General features: G+C 41.8%; 1 protein-coding gene across 2 annotated transcripts in view; it reads left to right on the forward strand.

Annotated features, from left to right (window-relative positions):
- The window catches only part of LIN54 (lin-54 DREAM MuvB core complex component), a 70,868-nt gene extending 50,667 nt beyond the window's left edge, over positions 1-20,201 (forward strand). For both annotated transcript variants that reach the window (XM_068233621.1, XM_068233622.1), the window contains exons 10-14: positions 2,372-2,443; positions 5,264-5,366; positions 6,705-6,842; positions 7,786-7,988; positions 10,760-20,201. In XM_068233621.1, the coding sequence (XP_068089722.1) occupies positions 2,372-2,443; positions 5,264-5,366; positions 6,705-6,842; positions 7,786-7,988; positions 10,760-10,961 (718 nt within the window). In that variant the 3' untranslated portion in view covers positions 10,962-20,201. The remainder of the gene's footprint in view (positions 1-2,371; positions 2,444-5,263; positions 5,367-6,704; positions 6,843-7,785; positions 7,989-10,759) is intronic.
- The last annotated feature ends 544 nt before the right edge of the window (positions 20,202-20,745 follow it).

Raw genomic sequence — 20,745 nt, forward strand, 5'->3', positions numbered from 1 at the left:
CATGCTCCCTGTCACCTCCTTTCAACCAAAAAGATGGCTGCCCCCATGACAAAGATGGCAGCCCCCATGAATACAATACAATAACATTTGTAAAGCGCTTTTCTCCCATAGGACTCAAAGCGCATAGCTGTGTCTCAGATTAATACAGGGTTTCAGGCTGGGTTGTGTTACAGAGGAGATAGTCAGATGTTCATGAATGCCAGACTGAAAAGGTAGGTTTTCAGTTTAGACTTAAATGTTTCCAGGGATGGGGCTGTCCTGATTGGGTGTGGCAGGGAGTTCCAAAGTGTAGGGGCAGCATGACAAAAGGCTCTGTCTCCAAAGGTTTTGAGGTGGACTCTGGGGGTGACCAAGGTGTTACGTCCTTTTGATCTAAGATTGTGGGGGTTGTGATGTAGTTGCAACAAGTCCTTCAGGTATCCAGGGCCCAGATTGTGCAAGGATTTGAATGTCAGTAAGCCAATCTTAAACAGAATTCTCCATTTTATCGGTAGCCAGTGAAGTGAGCTCAGGGTTGGTGTTATGTGGCAATGGTGGGGTTGGCTCGTTAACAGCCTTGCGGCGGCATTCTGTACTAATTGCAGGCGGCGAAAGTCTTTCTTATGCAGGCCTGTGTAGAGGACGTTGCAGTAGTCTAACCTTGATGTGACGAAGGCATGAACTAGGGTTGGAAGATCCTCTGAAGGAATTAGGTGTTTAATCCTTGCAATATTCCTTAGGTGAAAGAAGGAATGTTTCACAACAGCTGAGATTTGATTCCTGAAGCTTAATTTCCCATCAATCAGTACTCCCAGGCTGCGCACACAGTCTGAGTTGTTCAGGTCTGAGCTCCCTATCCTTAGCGGTGTTGGTTGAGACTGGAGCTGCTTTGCTGTTGAGCCCTGGCCCTCGATAACAAGAACCTCAGTTTTGTCAGCATTAAGTTTTAGCCAATTTGTGAATCACAAACATTTGCCTGTTCTTTTAAAACAGGTTGGGTAAAAGATTATATTACCTATCTATTCTAATTAACATAACTAATGTAACTTAATAACATTATATTTGTTTAGGCTGAAGTTCCCCTTTAAAGGAGCTGAAAAGGAAAAGTTAATAGTTGCTTTCCTTGGACTTCTCCCAGCCCCTAGTAGTCTGTGTTCCGCTGCCCTCCAGTGTGCCGCCTGCCCCTCTGTAGGATCACGACCACAGCTTTGGTCTTTTGCGCACTTTTTTTCACAGAAGCCCGTGCAGAGAAGCCCGTTAATGCACTGAAGCCTGAGATCACAGCTGTGGCCATGCTCTTACGGAGGGACTAGCGGCACAGTGGAACTGCAATAAAGGAACACAGACTACTAGGGGCTGCAAGAAGCCCCAGGTAGGTAAGGATTGACTTTTCCTCTTCTACTCGGATAGCCTTTAAAGGGCTTACGAGACGAAAAAAAAAAAGTTCAGTACCTGCATCAAATGAATGCACGGAGGACGCCATCCGCGCCCTCCATGTAGTTCCCCCGAGTCCCCGCTGTTCAATCTCAACCCCACAAGACCCCCCCCCGGGCCGGGTGCCTCATGTAAAATAGCCGCCGGAGCTTGCGCAGCTCTAGACGCGCTGAGAGGCAGAGCTGCGGCTCATAGCTCTGCCTCTCACTGAAGCGCTGCCCGGATTGCCCCCCGGGGAGTTAGGGGGGATTTAGATATATTAGAGCGGTGGGAATGCGGCAGTTTAGTTAGGACAAACATTAAACACATTAAACACATTTGAAGTCTCAAAAAAACATTTTTATTTAACAGTCTTTTTAAATATGTTTTTCACCCTTGTATTTTAAAGACGTTTACTAATCTACTCTCTTATAGCCCGACTCTTTCCCTGAACTTCCTTTTATAGTTAGCATACCGCCTTTATATATAGCATACAGACAGTCCCCTACTTACAAACAACTTGATATGCAAGGTTCTCTTTAATGTACAAAATACATACATTTGATGTTAAATGTCAGTTTTGTTTAATTTGTTTTAAGTTGTGTAAAACACTTAAGAAGCTCACTAAAAGCAACCACCGCCACAAAACCAGTTTATACTATATGTCCAAATCCAGAGTTGTACAAAAGTAAATCATTTACCCATGTTTCACCATGTCTAACCCATCTTCCAAATAAATTAATCTTACAATATCCCATAATGTAACCTTTTAGTGAATAGGGGACTGTCTGTACAGGTTTTTATAATCTTTCACTTATTTTTGTGACGTTTATACATTTGCTATTTTCTATCATGCAAAACATTCATATAAGAATGCCCCTCTATTTGTAATGATTTTGTAAGTATATATAACTGTTCAGGTACTAAGAAATTCAGCCACCTGTTATTTCTCTTCACATTTTGTGTTTTTTATTCATAGCATAATGCCTTCCGAGTCAACAAGTCGTCCCAGAAAGCCCTGCAATTGCACGAAGTCATTGTGCCTAAAACTGTGAGTAGATGCTTTACTGTGCCAAATTTCCCTACATTGCATATTTGTGGATTTGTATGTTTTCTAAGACGTCCTAGCTCTAAATTTAAAGTTGTTTTACTCATTTTGTGTTAAAGAGTACCTGAGCTGAAGCTCTGGTACACAACACCAGATACTTACCTAAAGAGAAGGAAGCCTCAGGATCCTATTGAGGCTTCCCTCCTTGCTGTGTTGTCCCCCGTTGCTGATTGCGCCCCTCCCCCCCCCCCCCCAGAAGATTAGAGATCATACATTGTAGATCAGCGAGGGAAGCCTTTAGTAGGATCCTGAGACTTCCCTCTCTTAGGGTATGTATGCGGTTTTGAGCCGAAGCTCGGGATCACGTTAAGAATTCATTTATTATGTAGTAGTCTAAAATGTTTTGAAGTTATTGCGATTTATACCTATTTTTATATATTCTCATGAAGTGCAGCATGTTTAACCAAAGTAACCCTCCATGATATATCCTGTTTCTGCAATAAAAAAAAAAAAGCATGGACTGGGTAATCACTTCTGTTCAGAAAGAGAATTAGTATTTTGTGGACCTGTATCATTGAAGGTCAGAATTTGTTTTATACTTGAGTTAAAGAGACAATGAAGCCTCCCTAAAATCACATTTTTATTTTAAAAACCTCTTAAGTATGTTTGCCCTAACTAAAACACCGCATCCCCGCGGCTGAAATCTTACTAAATCCCTCCAAACTCCGCTTGCAAAATCCACAACTTTCTTAGTTGTGGCTTTTGCTGCCCTGTGCGCTTCCGTGAGAGGCAGAGCTTTCAGCTGCAGCTCTGCTTTTACACACGTCTATCAGCGCGTATCTCCGCCTTCCCCCGCCCCTCTCAGTGAAGGAAGACTGAGAGGGGTGGGGGAGAGGCAGCGATCCGCGCTGACAGACTAGTGGAGAGGCAGAGCTGCAGCCGAAAGCTCTGTCTCTCACGGAAGCGCTCCCCGCAGTGTGCCCTGGGGAGTTTGGGGGTTTTTCGTTTTCAGCCATGGGGATGTGGCGATTTAGTTAGGGCAAACATACTTAATAGGTTGTTAAAATGAAAACGTGATTTGAAGGAGACTTCAGAGTCTCTTTAATCGCTGTTAGTGTTTACTTTTTTAAATGTTTTAAAATTCAGAATCTTGTTCTGGATTCTTCTGATCTGAACCTAAATAGCTACACGTGTTCTGTGGCAGGGAGTGTTAACGCACCCTTGTCGCTGCCTCTGGGCATCACGTCCGGTTCCAGCTCTCAGATACTTCCTCCTTCTCAGCCAAAACTGGACGTGGAGCGCAGCGCCCAGAGATGACGACAAAGGTTAGTTAAAACCTCCTGCCACAGCATGCATGTGTAGCTATATAGGTTCAAATCTGAAGAATTTGGAACAAGGTTCTGAATACAAACATTTCAAACATGTCAACACTAATTACTATTCTAATTATAATTTTTGTATACAAATATTATTTTGTATGTATGTTAGCTATTGCTTCTCCTTTCTAGCTTTACACTTGCGTTCAGTGTCATTCAGAAATCATGTTGCATTGATACATAAACTAAGTACCTTTTGTGGTCATTCTACAGCTAGCTATGATATGATGACCTGCTTTCTTGTAGCCATGCTGATGGTACACTGTGGACATATCTGCCCAAAATTTTTACTTTCTGCATCATTAGTTCTCTGTGCAGTGAGTGTGTTTCATTCACGCATGTCAGGGTTGTCACAGCTATGTGTAGGTATGCTGATTACTGTAGATGATTACTCCTCCAGAGTGTCCATGCTTCATGATCTGTGCAGCTAGGGACACTTGCAGAAGAATGACGCTGGGCTGGTTGACACGGGCGCTTAATGATGGCCGCAGTGCTCATCATTTAAGTGCTACCCAGTCAGATAAATGGCTCTTAGGCGATCCTGGAAGCAACATGCGGCTTCCAGGATCACTTTTCCGTGTCCCCCGCGGGGGTGGAAAATGCCACACACTGGCGAAAGCCGATAAATGCTTTACTGCAAGCGTACATAAAATCATTTTATTGAGACACCCGTGTGAACCAGACTTTGGACACACCATGAAAAAGTACCGGTGCTTACTACTACATGGGTAGTAGAAAAAAAGAGCTACTGTTTGAACTTGCACGCTGTTTCAAACATTCATAGCTGGCTGCAAACTGAAGAGAGTTCATAATGTTTGATAACATGCAAATTATAAAATGTCTTGTGTCACAGTGAGACATGCCAGCATTTTCTTTTTAATTATCGGCTTTTAAAAAAAAAAAAATCACGTTAATAAGCTTTAGTGAATTTAATTCTATACTTTGGCTATTATATGTATAGGGAGTCCCCGGTTAACGAACAAGATAGGGACTATAGGTTCGTTCTTAACCTGAATCTGTTCTCAAGTCAGAACATTGTACCATCTCTGTCCCCTGTACCTCCTCTGTGCCCACCTGTGCCTCCAGTGTCCCCCTCTGTGTCATCCCTGCCCTCTGTACCTGCTTATACAGGTTTAAAAGCCATTTTTTTTTGAATTTTTTTAAATCGATTTTCTCAAAAACTACAAGTCCAATTTAAAAAAATGTTTTTACTTGTTCCCATGGAAACACAGAATCCATGCCGTTCGTATCGGCAGGTCGTTCGTAAGTTGGGGACTACCTGTACAGTATTGCCATTCATTTAAGTTATGCGAGTTATTCCTATATAGGTGTCCATTTTCTTCAATTTAGTTGATTTTTCAAGTAAAAAATGCATTTTACATCTAGATTTTTGGCTTTGTTTTGTAATAAATCTGTATTTATTTTTAATTTTTTTTTTTCATTTTAGCTACTGTGACTGCTTTGCTAATGGAGAGTTCTGTAACAACTGCAATTGTACAAACTGCTACAACAACCTGGACCATGAAAATGAACGACAGAAAGCAATTAAGGTGAGAAGAGTAGAATTCATAAAGCTCTACTAAAGTCAAACTAAAATATCCCAGAACTTAGTCCGTGCTGACTGGTACAGCATATGTCTGTGCTGCTTGGTGTATGGGAGCTTAGACCGCCAGTTGTGCGATTTCTGCTCCATGACTGAATGATGCTGGTGGGACACACGTAAGGCCTCACCTCCCATCATTTTTAGAAAACCCTGAACTACTATATATACTCTAATGTAAACCAAAACATTTTTTGTAGAAAAAAACACAACCCCTTATATGAAATCTTGATGTATATAGTCAATTTTTTGCAGAGTGCACATCAAGCATCATTCAGGGTTTTGCTTTGCACTGGCATTTTCATCCTCCATTACGTCAATGAGGTTGAATAATGGGGATGAGGAGCCCCAGTGGCTGGAATAAGGAGAGGTAGCTATTCCAATTTGAAGTAGCAGATTTGGGCACCAGAGACGCAGCAGAAGTTTGGGCACCGCCACAGGCGTCACTGTTAAAAGCCAGGATTAGTGGCTACGTCAGGGATAGTAGGATATTGATAGAATCACAGATATTTTAGGGTTTGGTCTTGTTTGTATTTAGTATTGCATGGATCTAATAGGTGATCAACAGGGAAATGTAGCCAAAATGGCAACAAATACCAAGGCTGTGGAGTCTGATTCGAGGAGTCGGAGTCGGGGAAATTTTGGGCATTCGGAGTTGGAGTCGGAGTCGTGGTTTCATAAACTGAGGAGTCGGGTGATTTTTGTACAAAATCCACAGCCCTGTTAAATATTAGACTAAGGAGTCGGAGTCGAGGAGTCGGGCCATTTTGGTAACCCGGAGTCGGAAGATTTTTGTACCGACTCCACAGCCCTGACAAATGCAACATCCCAATGCCAAACCAGCAAAGTATGAGTAATACTGTTCCCCAAATACTCTGTGTTGAATCCACACATACACCCAATTTACTCCTCAGGTGTCTTGAAATCCTATTATATCCCATCAACACATGCCACACCTCTGTCATGCAGTTGGCACACTGCATAGGGAAAATGTGGCAAACAAGGATATGGGTTTGTATGGATAGCGTTAATACTGAGGAGGCTATAGCTGAATGTGGCACGCATATTGAACGAGCTGTACCCATGCTTCCCATGAAAGTAGAAAGTGGCTGGACTTGGCAGTGATGTGGGAAAAACATGCATTTGCATTTTATGGTATAAGAAAGAAATATTCCTTACAAATGTTTGGCTTTTTTTTTAGTCATTCTTTTGTACAACATTTGAAAAAGATCAATTAATTTGTTTATTATGGCTTAACAGCATCTTTTTGAGTTTTGGTTTGTTCCAGGCTTGTCTAGACCGAAATCCAGAAGCTTTCAAACCAAAAATTGGAAAAGGAAAAGAAGGAGAATCAGACAGACGACACAGCAAAGGGTGCAATTGTAAACGTTCAGGATGTTTAAAGAACTACTGTGAATGCTATGAGGTAAAGCATCTGCTCCAATGTGTGTGGCCTATGTGTAACACATCCAGAGGTATCTTTGTAAAACTAGTATTCCACAACTGGGTAATGGTCATATGACATACTTATCCACACACACACCTGGCATGTTAGAAACTCTCACCATGATGTAAACATAAGTTAACATAAAAGCCACTGGACAAATATAGTCAGGTCTTTTACTGTAGATCACCGTAGATAAGCCAACTTTTCAATGCCAAAAAAAAGTCAAGTGGGGGAGGGTTGGCTTACCCACAAGTTATGTTTAGGGTTCGGCTTATGTATGGGAACCCCTTTGCAGAGCGAACCCAGAGTAACTATATATGCCAAGGAATTCCAATGCAAAAGCACAATTGAACTCCCTGTGTAAGATCCAAATCTCCAGGACACTCTCGACCATGCAAGGTGAAAAGCAATGTAGCATGTATTGTTTATACTCTTCTCCCAACAACAATAATTTTATAGCACTTTTCTCCCTGGGTACTTGAAGCGCTGTGACCCTGCTTTCCGCAGCTTCAAAGCCTCGAAGAGGTGGGAGTTAGTAATAAGTATGTAATAAAGATTAACCAAACTCATAAAATGGACACCAAATGTGAAGTGCTGCTAGTGCACTAATGAAGCAGAAATAGCTGCCAAACAACATTGGCAGATATAGCTCTGTACAATATAATCAAATAACATAGCAAAGAAGCAATGCAAACAGAACCAATGAAATTATAAATAGGGAAAGGAGAAAAGATTCTTACATACTGTAGATATGATACCAGGGTATGCAGACTACTGCATAAGAAATAATGTTGGAGGTATTGTCTAAAATTGTGCTACACCAGTGACACCTAGTGGATTTCCATGAAAGACTCTCACTAGTGCATATGTAATTGCTATTTACTTCTTAAGTCGTAATTTCTATGTAATTTTTTTTTTACAGGCTAAAATCATGTGCTCATCGATATGTAAATGCATAGGTTGCAAGAATTTTGAAGAGAGTCCAGAGCGGAAAACATTGATGCATCTGGCGGATGCAGCAGAAGTAAGAGTACAACAGCAGACTGCAGCCAAAACAAAGCTGTCTTCTCAGATCTCAGACTTGCTCACAAGGCCAGCACCATCGCTAGCAAGTGGTGGAGGAAAGTAAGTGATTTCTTCACTGCTTTTTTTTTATCAGGTTTATGTGTTTACATGAGGCAAAATAATTTTGTTAATTCAGTTATTAACATAAGCGCTGCATTGAATAAATGCATACATTTCAGTACAGGTCCATGTGATACCCCAGAATTTTCCTCAAAAACCATATAAGCAATATATGTTAATTGTCCAAATGTATTTTCCAAGCACTGTGCTAATAAGTCTTAAGACTCAATATGCAGTTGGTTCGCTGATGTATGTAGGTTATGCTCCTCACTAATTAATAATCCAATCAAATTCACCCTTGTATCCTATTTACCTCCTTCTCTGCCTCTGAGACATAGCACATGTGTGCCTGCACCACTTCACTACAGTCCTCAGCAGAGAGATCTGGTAACAGGATAGGGTAGGCCAGACTGGTGGAAGAGGCGTGTTTTATGGGCACAGTGCGATCTCTATCTTCCATACCCTGGGCGTCACAGACCTTGCAGCGTGAGCGGTGAGCTTCCCCCCCAGCATATGCAGCAATTGCCGAATCTCCAGCACCCGGCAATTAAACATCAGCATATGGTGCATGTGCGTCACGTATCAGCAACGCATAAACATCAGCATGTCGCGTACACGCTTCGCATAACAGCATCACGTATCACCCGGTATCAATGACACGCGGCGTATAATACAACCCCCGACTTTTTAATAAGATTTTCAAGGGTTAAAAAGTTTTATACACCAGAATATGAAGAGAATTCTGTTCCTTGCTCAGTGTACTCCATGTACTTTTCCCACAGTCTGAAGCTAAATCTTGATGTAATTTCTTCCAATCTGCTGTGTCATTCTGGCTTTCTTTCTAACCACGTGTGAGCAAAGCATCAGATTTCAGCCTCAGCCTGTCACTCAGCCCAATCAGAGAGGAGCAGGAATGTGGGAGGGAAAGGAAAGCTTGCACTGCAGGATGAGATTCCTGGCAGCATTATAAACACAGTGCAGTGTTTAACCACCCAGGCGTTCTATTAAGATCGCCAGGGTGGCGGCCCAGCAGTATTTTTTTTTTTAATCATGTAGCTAGCCTAGCGCTAGCTACATTATTCCCCCCTCCCGGCGTCTTACTCACCTTTCCGATCGCTTCCAGCGCATTAGCCCATCCGGAAATCGCGCTCTGAGCGGGATTTCTTGGAGGGCCTCCCCCGTCGTCATGGCGACGATTGTGATGACGTCAACTACGTCGTGACATCATCGGGAGTTCCGATCCACCCCTCAGCGCTGCCTGGCACTGATTGGCCAGGCTGTGCAGGGGTCTCGGGAGGGGGAGGGCCCTTACGCGGCGGGTAGCGGCGCATCGGCGGCGAACGGCGGCGATCGTCCCCCACACGCACCTAGCAAAGTGCTAGCTGCGTGTTTTTTAAAAAAAATGTTTAAATCGGCCCAGCAGGGCCTGAGCGGCGCCCTCCAGTGGTCATGGACGAGCTGAGCTCGTCCATACCGCCAAGGAGGTTAAATAGAATTTGATTTTGTGGCTGACAATCAAGTTTTAAGTGAAGTAACCACCAGATTCCTGCAGTATGTTTTTTTTCCAGATACTTCTCTTTCATTCAAATAATACAGGTCTGGTCTTGCTTCAATGCCGTTCTCTCTGCCATACTGTGTTTCACAAACCAATAAGAGTGCATCAGTTGCCATTAACCGTGATCTATTAATGAGCAGATAGCAGGGAAACCTGTTGTGCCAAACAGTGAGAGCCAGGCTTGGACCTCTCACGAAAAGAGACAAAATTCAGACATCTCCTCTTTCATCAAGCCATGTGATAAAGAAACCTTTTTTTTCTGTAGATGTTAGAGGCGTGCTAGAAGTTGTTGTCAGTCTTCAGGGTTGGCATAATGTATGTAGGCACTGAGCTCACACCCATATTCATTTTATGTTTGCCATCTTTAAGCATTGAAATACTACATGCTTTGAAATTCAATGTATTTACAAGTATCTGGATGATGAGTGAGGCTGCTCAATAAGATTGATGGGCCAACAGAGGCAAGGATTGTGGGCTAACCATTGGCCGTTAACATTTGTGGCTTTCTGGCACTTTACTACCACAATTATATTATTAATCTGTAGGCTGAACATTGTTTTAGTGAAGTATGGCAGGAATGTGGAAATCTGCTTAAACGAAATAGTTTTCAAGAGTTGCAAATTTTGTGTCCAGATACAGCAGACTTTCCATAGTTAAAGTGATCCTTAAGCCAACTTAAAAAAAATAGATTTACTCACCTGGGGCTTCCCTCAGCCCCCAGCAGCCGATCGGTGCCCTCGCAGCTCCGCTCCGATGTCCCAGGACCCGCCGGCGAGCACTTCCGGTTTGGCCGTCACCGGCCGACAGGCATGGGAACGCGAGTGATTGTTCGCGTTCCCAGCCTGTATATCGCCCCCTATGCTGCTATTGCGGCCAGCTGTTCGCAATAGCAGCATAGGGGGCGATATACAGGCTGGGAACGCGAACAATCACTCGCGTTCCCATGCCTGTCGGCCGGTGACGGCCAAACCGGAAGTGCTCGCCGGCGGGTCCTGGGACATCGGAGCGGAGCTGCGAGGGCACCGATCGTCTGCTGGGGGCTGAGGGAAGCCCCAGGTGAGTAAATCTCATTTTTTTTAGTTGGCTTAAGGATCACTTTAAGAACTCCTGCTTGGCTGCGGTCAACCTGGATTCTGGGTTAATGCTGGGGCTAGTAGGAATGTATGTTCTTTCTGCCTGAAATAGCTTGTATATTTTACACTTTTCTTCTTTATAGGTTGCCATTTACGTTTGTTACGCGAGAAGTTGCAGAGGCCACCTGTGAATGCCTTCTTGCTGAGGCGGAACAGGGAGAGAAGCTTTCCAAGTCCCAAGCCGTCACCGAGAGGATGATCCTAGAAGAGTTTGGCCGGTGCCTAATGAGAGTCATCAACTCTGCAGGAAAAGCAAAAAGTGACCCCTGTCCAATGAGCTGTTAAGTGAGGCAGACTGGCTGGCATGAAAGTTGAGAAATATTGGCTGCTGAGGAGAGCGGTCTCTGAGATAATGTACAAAGGAATCACCACCATGTGATTCTCAAGCTTTCACTTTCCATCCATGGTTGTCCCTTTGTATTGGTTTGTATGTGGAAATGTTCGATGTGCTTTGCAGCAGAAAAGAGATTTTATAGCGCTCAGTTTTAAAGTGACTCTGTAACAAAAATTACAACGTTTTTTCTACCATCCTACAAGTTCCTAAACCTATTCTTATGTGTTCTGGCTTACTGTAGCTCTTTCTACTATAACCATCTCTGTAATAAATCAATGTATCTTTCCCCTGTCAGACTTGTCGGCCTGTGTCTGGAAGGCTGCCAAGTTCTTCAGTGTTGAACTGTTCCTCTATGCACACTCCAGTGTGTGTTTTATTTACATAAGCCAGCAGCTTCTCTGCTATCTTATCAGTGATAGAAGAGAGCTGGATAAAAATCCTCCTCTGGAGGCTGTGAAAGGAGTTGGTCTGTCACATACTGAGGAATTAACGACATAGGTAGAGCTGTCTGCAGGAAGCCTGTAATGTTCAGTGCATGAGAGAAGCTGGGGACAGAAGGTAAACACACACAAGTGATCTCTTGAGATTCAGAAGTAAGGCTGTATACAGCCTGCTTGTGTATGGATGTATTTTCTATGTGTGGACATGCTGTACATCAACCTACTTCCTGTTTTCGTGGCCATTTTGTTTGTTTATAAACAAACTTTTTAAAACTGTTTTTGACTACTTTTAATGCGGCGGGGAGCGGTGAAATTGTGACAGAGGGTAATAGGAGATGTCCCCTAACACACTGGTATGTTTACTTTTGTGCGATTTTAACAATACAGATTCTCTTTAAATCACAAATTTAGCTCTCAACCCTAACATTTACTTTCCTAATAACGCTGCCCGGTGGCGAACCTTTGAACCGTTTTTGGTTTCTTTGCCATATATTTCCATGTGCCTATTGTTGCTGTCCACAATAAATCGTGAGTCTGTTCTGTGTTTAGTACTCAGGTGTGACATGGAAATGCAGTGTGAATTGCTGTGCTCCTTGTTATCTGCATTACTAGGTATGCTTAGCGATAAACATCAGGGCTGGGAAAACACACTGTGAAGCTTGGTGTAGGAGTGTTTGATTTAGCAAATCCCAACAGGATGTAGATGATCGTAGAAGCAGCTGCTGAGTTTTTCTATCCATGCAGAAAAGTGTATATACATTTGAGACTCTAATCTAGAATCCGCAAACTCTCTTACTAACAGTATATCATTTGGCTGGATAGCTTGTTCTTAAATCACATGCCTTACATTTTAATCACTGTTAGACTACAGTATGCTTGATTAATTTTCATATGCATATTTAGATGATGCCCAAATATGCCCATTAATACATTGTGGGACTAAGGTGCTGTGGTTGTATTGGATGCGGATTGGGTTCGCTTTTCAAATTCTTCTGAGAATTAGTCATAGACCTCACGGTAGTCTTTAGTATTATTTGAGAATTGAGTCTAAAAATCCCTGAGCATCTTCTTAAAAGTGATGTGAATGTTTCTGTGATGCTGGTGAATTTATATTCAAACAATTGTGGCATAAGGCTTTTGTTCGGTTTTGCAGGACTCCAAGTGTAAGTTTGTTTTACACCAACTAGATCAGTATAGATTGGGGATTTCCCTGTGCTTGATCCTGATAATTTAGCCATGGGAAATTTTATATATAAAGTACATGCTTGCAATGCAGGGCACAGTTCAACTGTCCACTGTTAATGCGGTTCCAAGATGAAAAAGTAACTATAACAAATAACTTGTCTATATATCTTATCTAAAGTTTACACAGCAAATTTAGCTGCAAACCGATTTAAAAGTTTGATTATTTATTGCTGTGATACAATGAGGGCAGCCATGTTCTGTTTGTCACAGGCCTGAGGGCTGAAGATGCTATCAGCTTGCTTGTGTGTAAATTCAGTCCCCTCTCCTCCTCCCTTCTCCCCTCTGCCTCTGAAATCAATGGCTAGTAACCTCCTCCTCCTCCTGCCCAGACTGAGCTCCCATAAGCCCCTGCTACCTGGGACTGAGTGCCAAGGCTCTCTGAAAAGCTGTGGGCAAAACTTGTTTAGTTTATAGGGAATTAGAGTATTAAAACAAAACAAAAAAAGTATTTGGCTTGAGGAATGCCCTATAAACTATATAAAAGGAACACAATTATGCAATGAGTAAGTTTATCTCGGATCCACTTTAAAGTTATGACAACTGGTGTGCATATATTGGTGCTCACCTGGCTCGTTTATGAGTAGGAGATGTGCTGTGAGGGAATACCATAGCTGCAGCACACAACCAAAATAAAACCTGGCAAGTCACTTTTTCTCCAGTCTTGCTTCAGTTGTAAAGTAAAATGTAGAGCACAGCCCTTAAAAAAATATAACCTGGCAGTACACCATTTCTGCAAACATAGTTGTCCTCTAATGTCAGTCCTGTGATCATTGTCTAATCCTGCCACTAATGGCTGGATCAAGAGAAGGTTGGTGAATGCATGCAAGTATCTTAAAGCAAGATACTACCAGTAGTTTTCACATACTGTATTTAGTTGCTACAAAATCATATTGGGCTATTGTATCTTTTAGTGATTTAAAGGTAAAGATAAAAGTTCTGATTGGGCAGTATACAGCTAGCAGCTGCAGGTTGAGATTAATATTAGGCAAGATTCCTGCTCAAACCTCGTTTGATGTCTACTGGTGCAAGGTGGTAGAACAAGTAAACAATATCTGAAAGACTTTGGAAGCCATTGACCATTTACACTGTATAGTGTATAGCTAGCATTTCTGCCTGAACCAAACGTTACAGTTTCAGGAACCCCTTAAAGCTCAATTTAGGCATACGTAACTTGAAGGATACCGCCCTAGCCCTGATTTTAATAAGAATCTGTTTATATTATATTTGGGACGCAGTTTTAATATCCGTATAAGGCCTTGCTCACATCATAAATTGCAATCGCTGACACCAGCATTTTGGGATTTTGTGCGCAATTTTTTTTAGCACCTCCCGGTGCTTACCTGCACATTACCTATTTTTGTAAAGTGCTTTTCTAAGCGCTTTTACAGAGCTATTCAAAGTGAACGCTTTTACCCGGTAATGAATAAATACAATGTATTTATTCATGAAAGCACTGGGGAAATCGCTATACAAATCGCTTTTTCAAGTGCTTTGCGATTTCCCTATACCTTCCATTGAGGCAAATCGCCCTGAAAATGGTATAGGCAGCACTTTGGTGAGCGGATCATAATCGAACCGCTCATATGTGAACACTCTCGTAGGGAATCATTGGACAAGAGATTTTAAGGCGATTTGTGAAAATTGTCGGCGCTTAAAAAAACCCCAAAAGCGCCCTTAGTGTGAACAAGCCCTAATAGTTGGCTGTGCATGGAACAGGCTAAATATATACGGTAGATGATCTAAATAACTTTTTAATCAGGTTGCAAAGCCCAAATTGAAGTAATGTGCCAATTTTGCTTTTAAACATTCAGTCTATAGTTCTGTACACACACTATGCAAAAGTCGCCAATAACAAACGACCGTTGCAGAGACAACTTTAGCAGCGACAAAGTTGAGTTTTTCCAACGATGTTGTCCACCCTCTGATATTGCAAACGACATGCATGCATTCTGTACAACAATGTCGTAATGACAGTCATCTAAGTTGGTCTGCCGGATGGATCGGGCAAAATGCCCAATATCTGTCGCTCCTCGTTCAGTAACATTTTTTGCTTTACACCGAAATCTGTAGTTTCCACAACTAACGTTTCCAAAAACTTTCGCATAGTACATAGCCTAAGCTGTCTGTTTATCGGTCATGTTGAGAAGATTAGATCAAATGTGTGGTAATCAATGGAATGGACTGGAGCTGTTGGATGTGTGCCTGCTTGATCCTTTAGATTGTTCCATGTGGGCCAATTTTTTCAGTCTTTAAGACTTTCCACCTTTCCATCGTTCTGGTCCTCACACAGTTTCCTTATTCAGCAGTTCACAGTCTGGTAGAATACCTTGATAAGCCACTGCCCAAAGACTTCATGCATGTCCCCAAAAACAATCTGTTTTATTGCTTTTATGTCACAAAAGAGAAGTTTTGTCACATCCTACACCCCCTTTCCATAAGCTACCAAGTTGTGAAAGCATAATTTAACTGCAAGAAGTGTATTGTATCTCTTACACTAAGATAAAATGTGCTGTGACACCTGTATCTGATTTGGCACACTATATGGCAGAGTATTTTAAATAGTTTTACTATCATAATGATGGGTATAGGTTTTAAGATCAAAGCTGACTCTGTGAACATTAAGCATCATTTTTGTAAAGACCAAGTGAAAGTGTAGATCAGGACAGAAGATGCTTACCGGTAAATATATGAATACATATTATTTTTCTTCTGCAATCCAGATTCATAAATACCTAGATTAGTCCAGATATATTTCATGCTATTAGTCTTTTGAACCGCTATCCCAGGTGTTACATATATATATATATATATTTTTTTTTTTTTACAAAGACATCTATTGATCCGGCACATAATACTTGGAGACTGCCAAAAGCATTTTTTTTAAAGCCACTTACAGACATGAGATGATTGTCCCCTGATGTTTGCATCTCTGACAAAGTTAGTAATGGGCTTGGCGCTGAAGATCTATAGATCAAGACCACAGAGGTGAGATTTTACATCTTGACGTAACCCGCAGCTCTGTCTCTGACTATCTAGTCTGCCACTTTGAACCATGAAATAGTGTTCATTGTTGACAGTGCTATACATCTGTCTTACAGACAGTGTCACTGGATACTAAGGTTCACAGTTCATTCAGTTTTCAGGGTATAGCAGGCTGACAGTGCTGTAATACTGAATATTGTCTGCATGGAAAGTTACTGGTCGATATTTGGATGTCAATAGACCTCTTTTCTGAAGTCTGTAATCTGTCTTTTATGCTGATAAATTTGTCTTTATGCTCATTAATGGTGATCCTCATGTCTAGGAGAACTCCTGTAGAAGCATATGATTTGTTTGATCAGCTGATAGATTTGCAAAGCTCTGATTTGCTGTGATCACATCCTGCATTCGTATATGATCATGACTAGCAAATAGACTTTCATGTCTATCACCTGATCAAACTGATCACATGCTTCTACATGAGTTCTACTAGACATACCCATCACTACTCATACATTTCAAATTGGCTTTGTGAGAAGAAAAAGGGAACTAACTGATGAAATGTAGCTTCTCTCCTCTGTTTGTATGATAAACTGTGTGCATAGCATTAACTCTGGAAATGACTGTGGAGGTTTGGTCAAATGACAATGTACAAATGTAAATTAGGTTGTGTAGATGGCAAGAGATTTCACTACTTATGTATGTGTTTTGTAGAACAAAAGCTATTAGTGTTGTACATAGTATGTGCTTAATCCCAGTATGGCACTTTTTGTGATGTGTATTTATACTTTGTGCAGGAAAATGTGAATTTTAAATGACACTTGTAGATTATGTATAATGAGTCTTTAGCTTAAAAAATTAAGGTACAAACATTATGTCCCATAGGTTTTAAAAAGCAAGTCAATAATTGATTTTTGTATAGCAGTATGTCTTATAGTGGAACTAAATGTACATGAAAATTAGTCATTTGAGAGAACTTTTTTTGAACTTCCTTTCCAGACATTAAGTAGAGACATTTCTCCAAGAATAACAGAGACAACAGCAAATACATATTTTGTATAGTAGGGAAGAGTAGCAATCCCCCATGTGTTTATTGCCTCCTCTCAGTTCCTGCTTTTGGGACTACCAGTTGTTATAGTAAAGCCACAATGCTTTTATAGAGGTTCCTGAGACAGGAAAAATCTCCCCACGGGAACATGGACCGCAGTACTGTACAGTACCCCCCCCCCCCCCCCTTCCCATTTACACATTTTTTTCCTGTAAGATCTGGGTAATGTTGTTGGGGCCTACTGACACAAGAGCCTCATTTTACATAAACAGTAGTGCAGTGCATGCCTGGAATGCAGCCTTATCGGATAGCAAATTCCGACTCACTTTCAACATTTATTATTTCCTAAACAGCATAGCACTTTTTGGCTGTAGTGTTTGGTGGGAATAGACTACCCACCTTTTATACAGTTTAGTTGCACGTGTTAGGTTCCATTTCCACTGTCCTGCATACGATTTGAGTATGGTTGCAGAAATTGCATTTTTTGATGAACAATTGTGAAAATGCATGCATGATTTGAATGCAAATTTTTCGCATCCTACTTTTAATCTCCATAGCAACATGACTTCACTGTGACAACACAAGAAGAAGCATGTTCGATAGGAAAATTAAAGTAAAACGTGCATTGCAAATGTGAAAATTCGCATTTGCATGAAGGACCATTGATTTTCATTAATTGTGATTCGCATCCGGGGCAGTGTGTGGTGTGGAAATCTGCAGCATGCAGGCTATTTTTTTTCTGCATTGCAGTGCCTTTGGAAAAATGCATTCACTGAAAACAACTTCATTGAAGTGCATTGGTTTCAGTGTTAATGCGAATATTCCCATTGTGATTATGTACTCAGTGGAAAAGGGTCCTTAAGTCCAAAGCAGACAGATGGGGATGGTAGGTATTTTTTTCAGACCTCTGAATTCCAAATTCCCAGTCTTGCTTGGCGCAATAGCAATGAACACACAGTCGAAGGTATGTAGCTTAATGATTAAAGCCAAGTTCTGGGGAACCACCACATATAGTTGAAATAAGTGAATGAGAAGTTTCTCACCTGTGACAATACCTGTTGTTTTGTTCAGCTGGTCCTATGATCCAGGAGATTCAGTTAAACTGATTAACCAGGTTGATGATCAGATTTCTTACCTCTGCATTTAAGCGACGTAACTTCATTACTCTCCTATGCCTAGCCATTAACAAATGAAGGATCACCACCACACAGAGGTGTAATCACTTTGCTTTTTCCTTCTGCTAGCAGGTTCCCACAGTCCAGCTGACCGCACTGTGCAATGCAAGGATTCTATTCTGATTCACAGTGCTGGCTCTTCCTGTCTGACCCTCTGCTATAAAATTGATTGCGATCAGTATATACTGATATAAGGACATCCGGCTACCTTTTTTTTTTTTTTTCTTTTTCTTTTTTTTTTAAATCCTTGATTATTTTTATTTAATGAACACGGTGTGTAGATGAAGTTACATGTTGTATATTGATAGTATACAGTATATTATATAGTTTGGAGATTAAATCAGATCCGAGATGGAAAACTAACTGTAGCAAGTAACTTGTCTATATGTCTTATCTAAAGTTAAGATAGTTTACATAGCATATGTAGCTGCCAACAGCTTCAATGTTTTATGATTATTTATTCCTGTGATACAATGAGGGTAGCCATGAGCTGTTAGTCACATTGCACAGGCTGAGGGCTGAAGATGCTATCAGCTTGCCTGTGTGTAAATTCAGTCCCCTCTCCTCCTCCCTCCCCCCCCCCTCTGCCTCTGAAAGCTCTGTCTAGTAACCTCTTCCTCCTCCTGCCCAGACTGAGCTCCCATAAGCCCTTGCTACAGTGTCAAGGCACTGTGAAAACGCTATAGGCGAGGCTTGTTTAGTTTATCGGGAGTTAGAGTATTAAAACAAAAAAGTATTTGGCTTGAGGAATGGCCGATAAACTATATGAAAGGAACACAATTATGCAATGAGTAAAAGTTTATCTCGGATCCACTTTAAGGAGATGATCATAGCCAATTGGGCTGATTATTGTCAAGTCAGAACACTTTAGTATAACTATGGGCACTTTCCATATGTCCCTTGGCTGGCTGACCTCCAGTAAAAAAATAATTATCTCAAATAGATTAACCTGCTAAAGGCTGGCGCTATGAGCTTTGGCCTTCATAAACATACCCTTGCCTAGTGCATGCATGTATGCTTATGCTGTGAGGCCCATCATAAACAGATTGTTCATGGGTCGTGTCCATTAACTCATGTCTTGAGAAGTTTTAGCCCTCCAGTTACATTTTTTGAAAAACTTTGTTCTTTTTTTACTTGAAGCATAAACCTTGTTCATACAGTTACATCCGATATTATTTACTTTTTTTTATTTTACATTGTTTGATTAATCCATCTTTAAGAGGTACTGTAAGTGCAGCCAACACTAATTTCAGATTTTCTTAGATGCTAGAATTAACTACCTAACATTTTCTTATATTGCTCAGGACACTCCTAATGAGATTCTGCACTTGGGTTCTCAAGACTGCACAACCATCATTGCCCCTACAAGGTTCTTTCCAACTGTTGGTTTTCTTTATACAGTAGCAGAGAAAGCTCCATTGCTGTTGAGGAAATACTCCCAGGATGGGGACCGTAGTTCCCAAGTTATATTGGAGGTGTGACTGCAACTAATCCCATAAGTTGGCCTTCAACTAAATCACTGCTTTCTTGGGTAGACAAAGTATAAAACTGCATTTAGTTCCACTTTAAGTCTGTACTCAGGACGTTGGTGGCGCTATAGGTATTGTTTAAAAGGATCTCTAGAGGTATCACAAACCGATTAGCTAGAGATATATGGAATTACATGGACAAGTCAGAGACTGCCTTATGCTATGTTGCTGAGATCCTAAACTCTATGATGAGTCTTGGTTGTTTAATGGTGTTTTGGGTTAAAATTCCTTCATGTGACACTGATCTGCTTAATCTCTAGGAATGATAAGGGGAGTTATTTGTAGACCCTGAAGCAAAAACAGGATTGCTGCATAATGGCCTCGATTCATAAACAGCAGTGCGATAAAAAAATCTTGTCGGGAAAATACCGCACTCGGTATTTTCCCGGTCTGTGTGCTAATTCATAAAGATTTCCCCAGCTGCCCTTGGAGGTCGGTAAATTACCGCAGCCTATTGAGCAGTAGAGTAGAGCAGTGTCTCGATTCTCTCTTTGCCCTGCAGAAATGAATCACACAGACCGCTCTCTGGCTATCTCCACTGATGACTCAGACAGATGAGTCACACAGTCTTTCCCTGCCTGCTCAAATGATTCACACAGAGGGCTCTCTGGCTCTCTCCACTGATGACTCAAACAGACTTCGGCTCTCTGCACTTTGCATTCATCAGAGCTGTCGGTAACTTGTTACAGAGATGTGGCGAACGGTTCCCGAACCGTTCGCCGGCGAACATCTCCAAATCCCTGGGGCTCTTACTACTCCCGGGTCGCACTGACCCGGAGTAGTACGCCTGCGCTGCCCGGCGGAGCGCGTCCTAGATCGCGCTCCTGTTGCCGAGCACTTTCTGCGCGTGTTCGTGACGTCATGAATGACGTAACGCTCATGCGCAGAGAGTGCCCGGCAACAGGAGCGCGATCTAGGACGCGCTCAGCCGGGCAGCGCAGGCGTACTACTCCGGGTCAGTGCGACCCGGAAGTAGTAAGAGCTCCAGAGATGTTCGCCGGGCAAACAGTTCGCCACTTGTTATCGCCTCACTAGAGGTGTCAGTAACTACCGCCAGGCTTACCGCTTGTTGAAGGCTTTATGAATTGACATTTGCTGACAATTTACTGACATGTGTTGTCGGTAACTGCAGCCAAGTCGGTAATTTATCTCCCTGGTCGGTAATGTCAGCTTTTCATGCGGTAACAGCCTTTATGAATTGACATTTTGCTAAGTGGTTGGTAAAGTTTGCTGTTTTCAGCATTACCGCATGAGGTAATGCTTTATGAATCGAGGCCATTGTGTCAGTTTTCCAACTAATTGCTGTGAGCATCACTTCT

The sequence above is a fragment of the Hyperolius riggenbachi genome, chromosome 1 (assembly GCF_040937935.1).
Source record: "Hyperolius riggenbachi isolate aHypRig1 chromosome 1, aHypRig1.pri, whole genome shotgun sequence".
NCBI lineage: Eukaryota > Metazoa > Chordata > Amphibia > Anura > Hyperoliidae > Hyperolius > Hyperolius riggenbachi.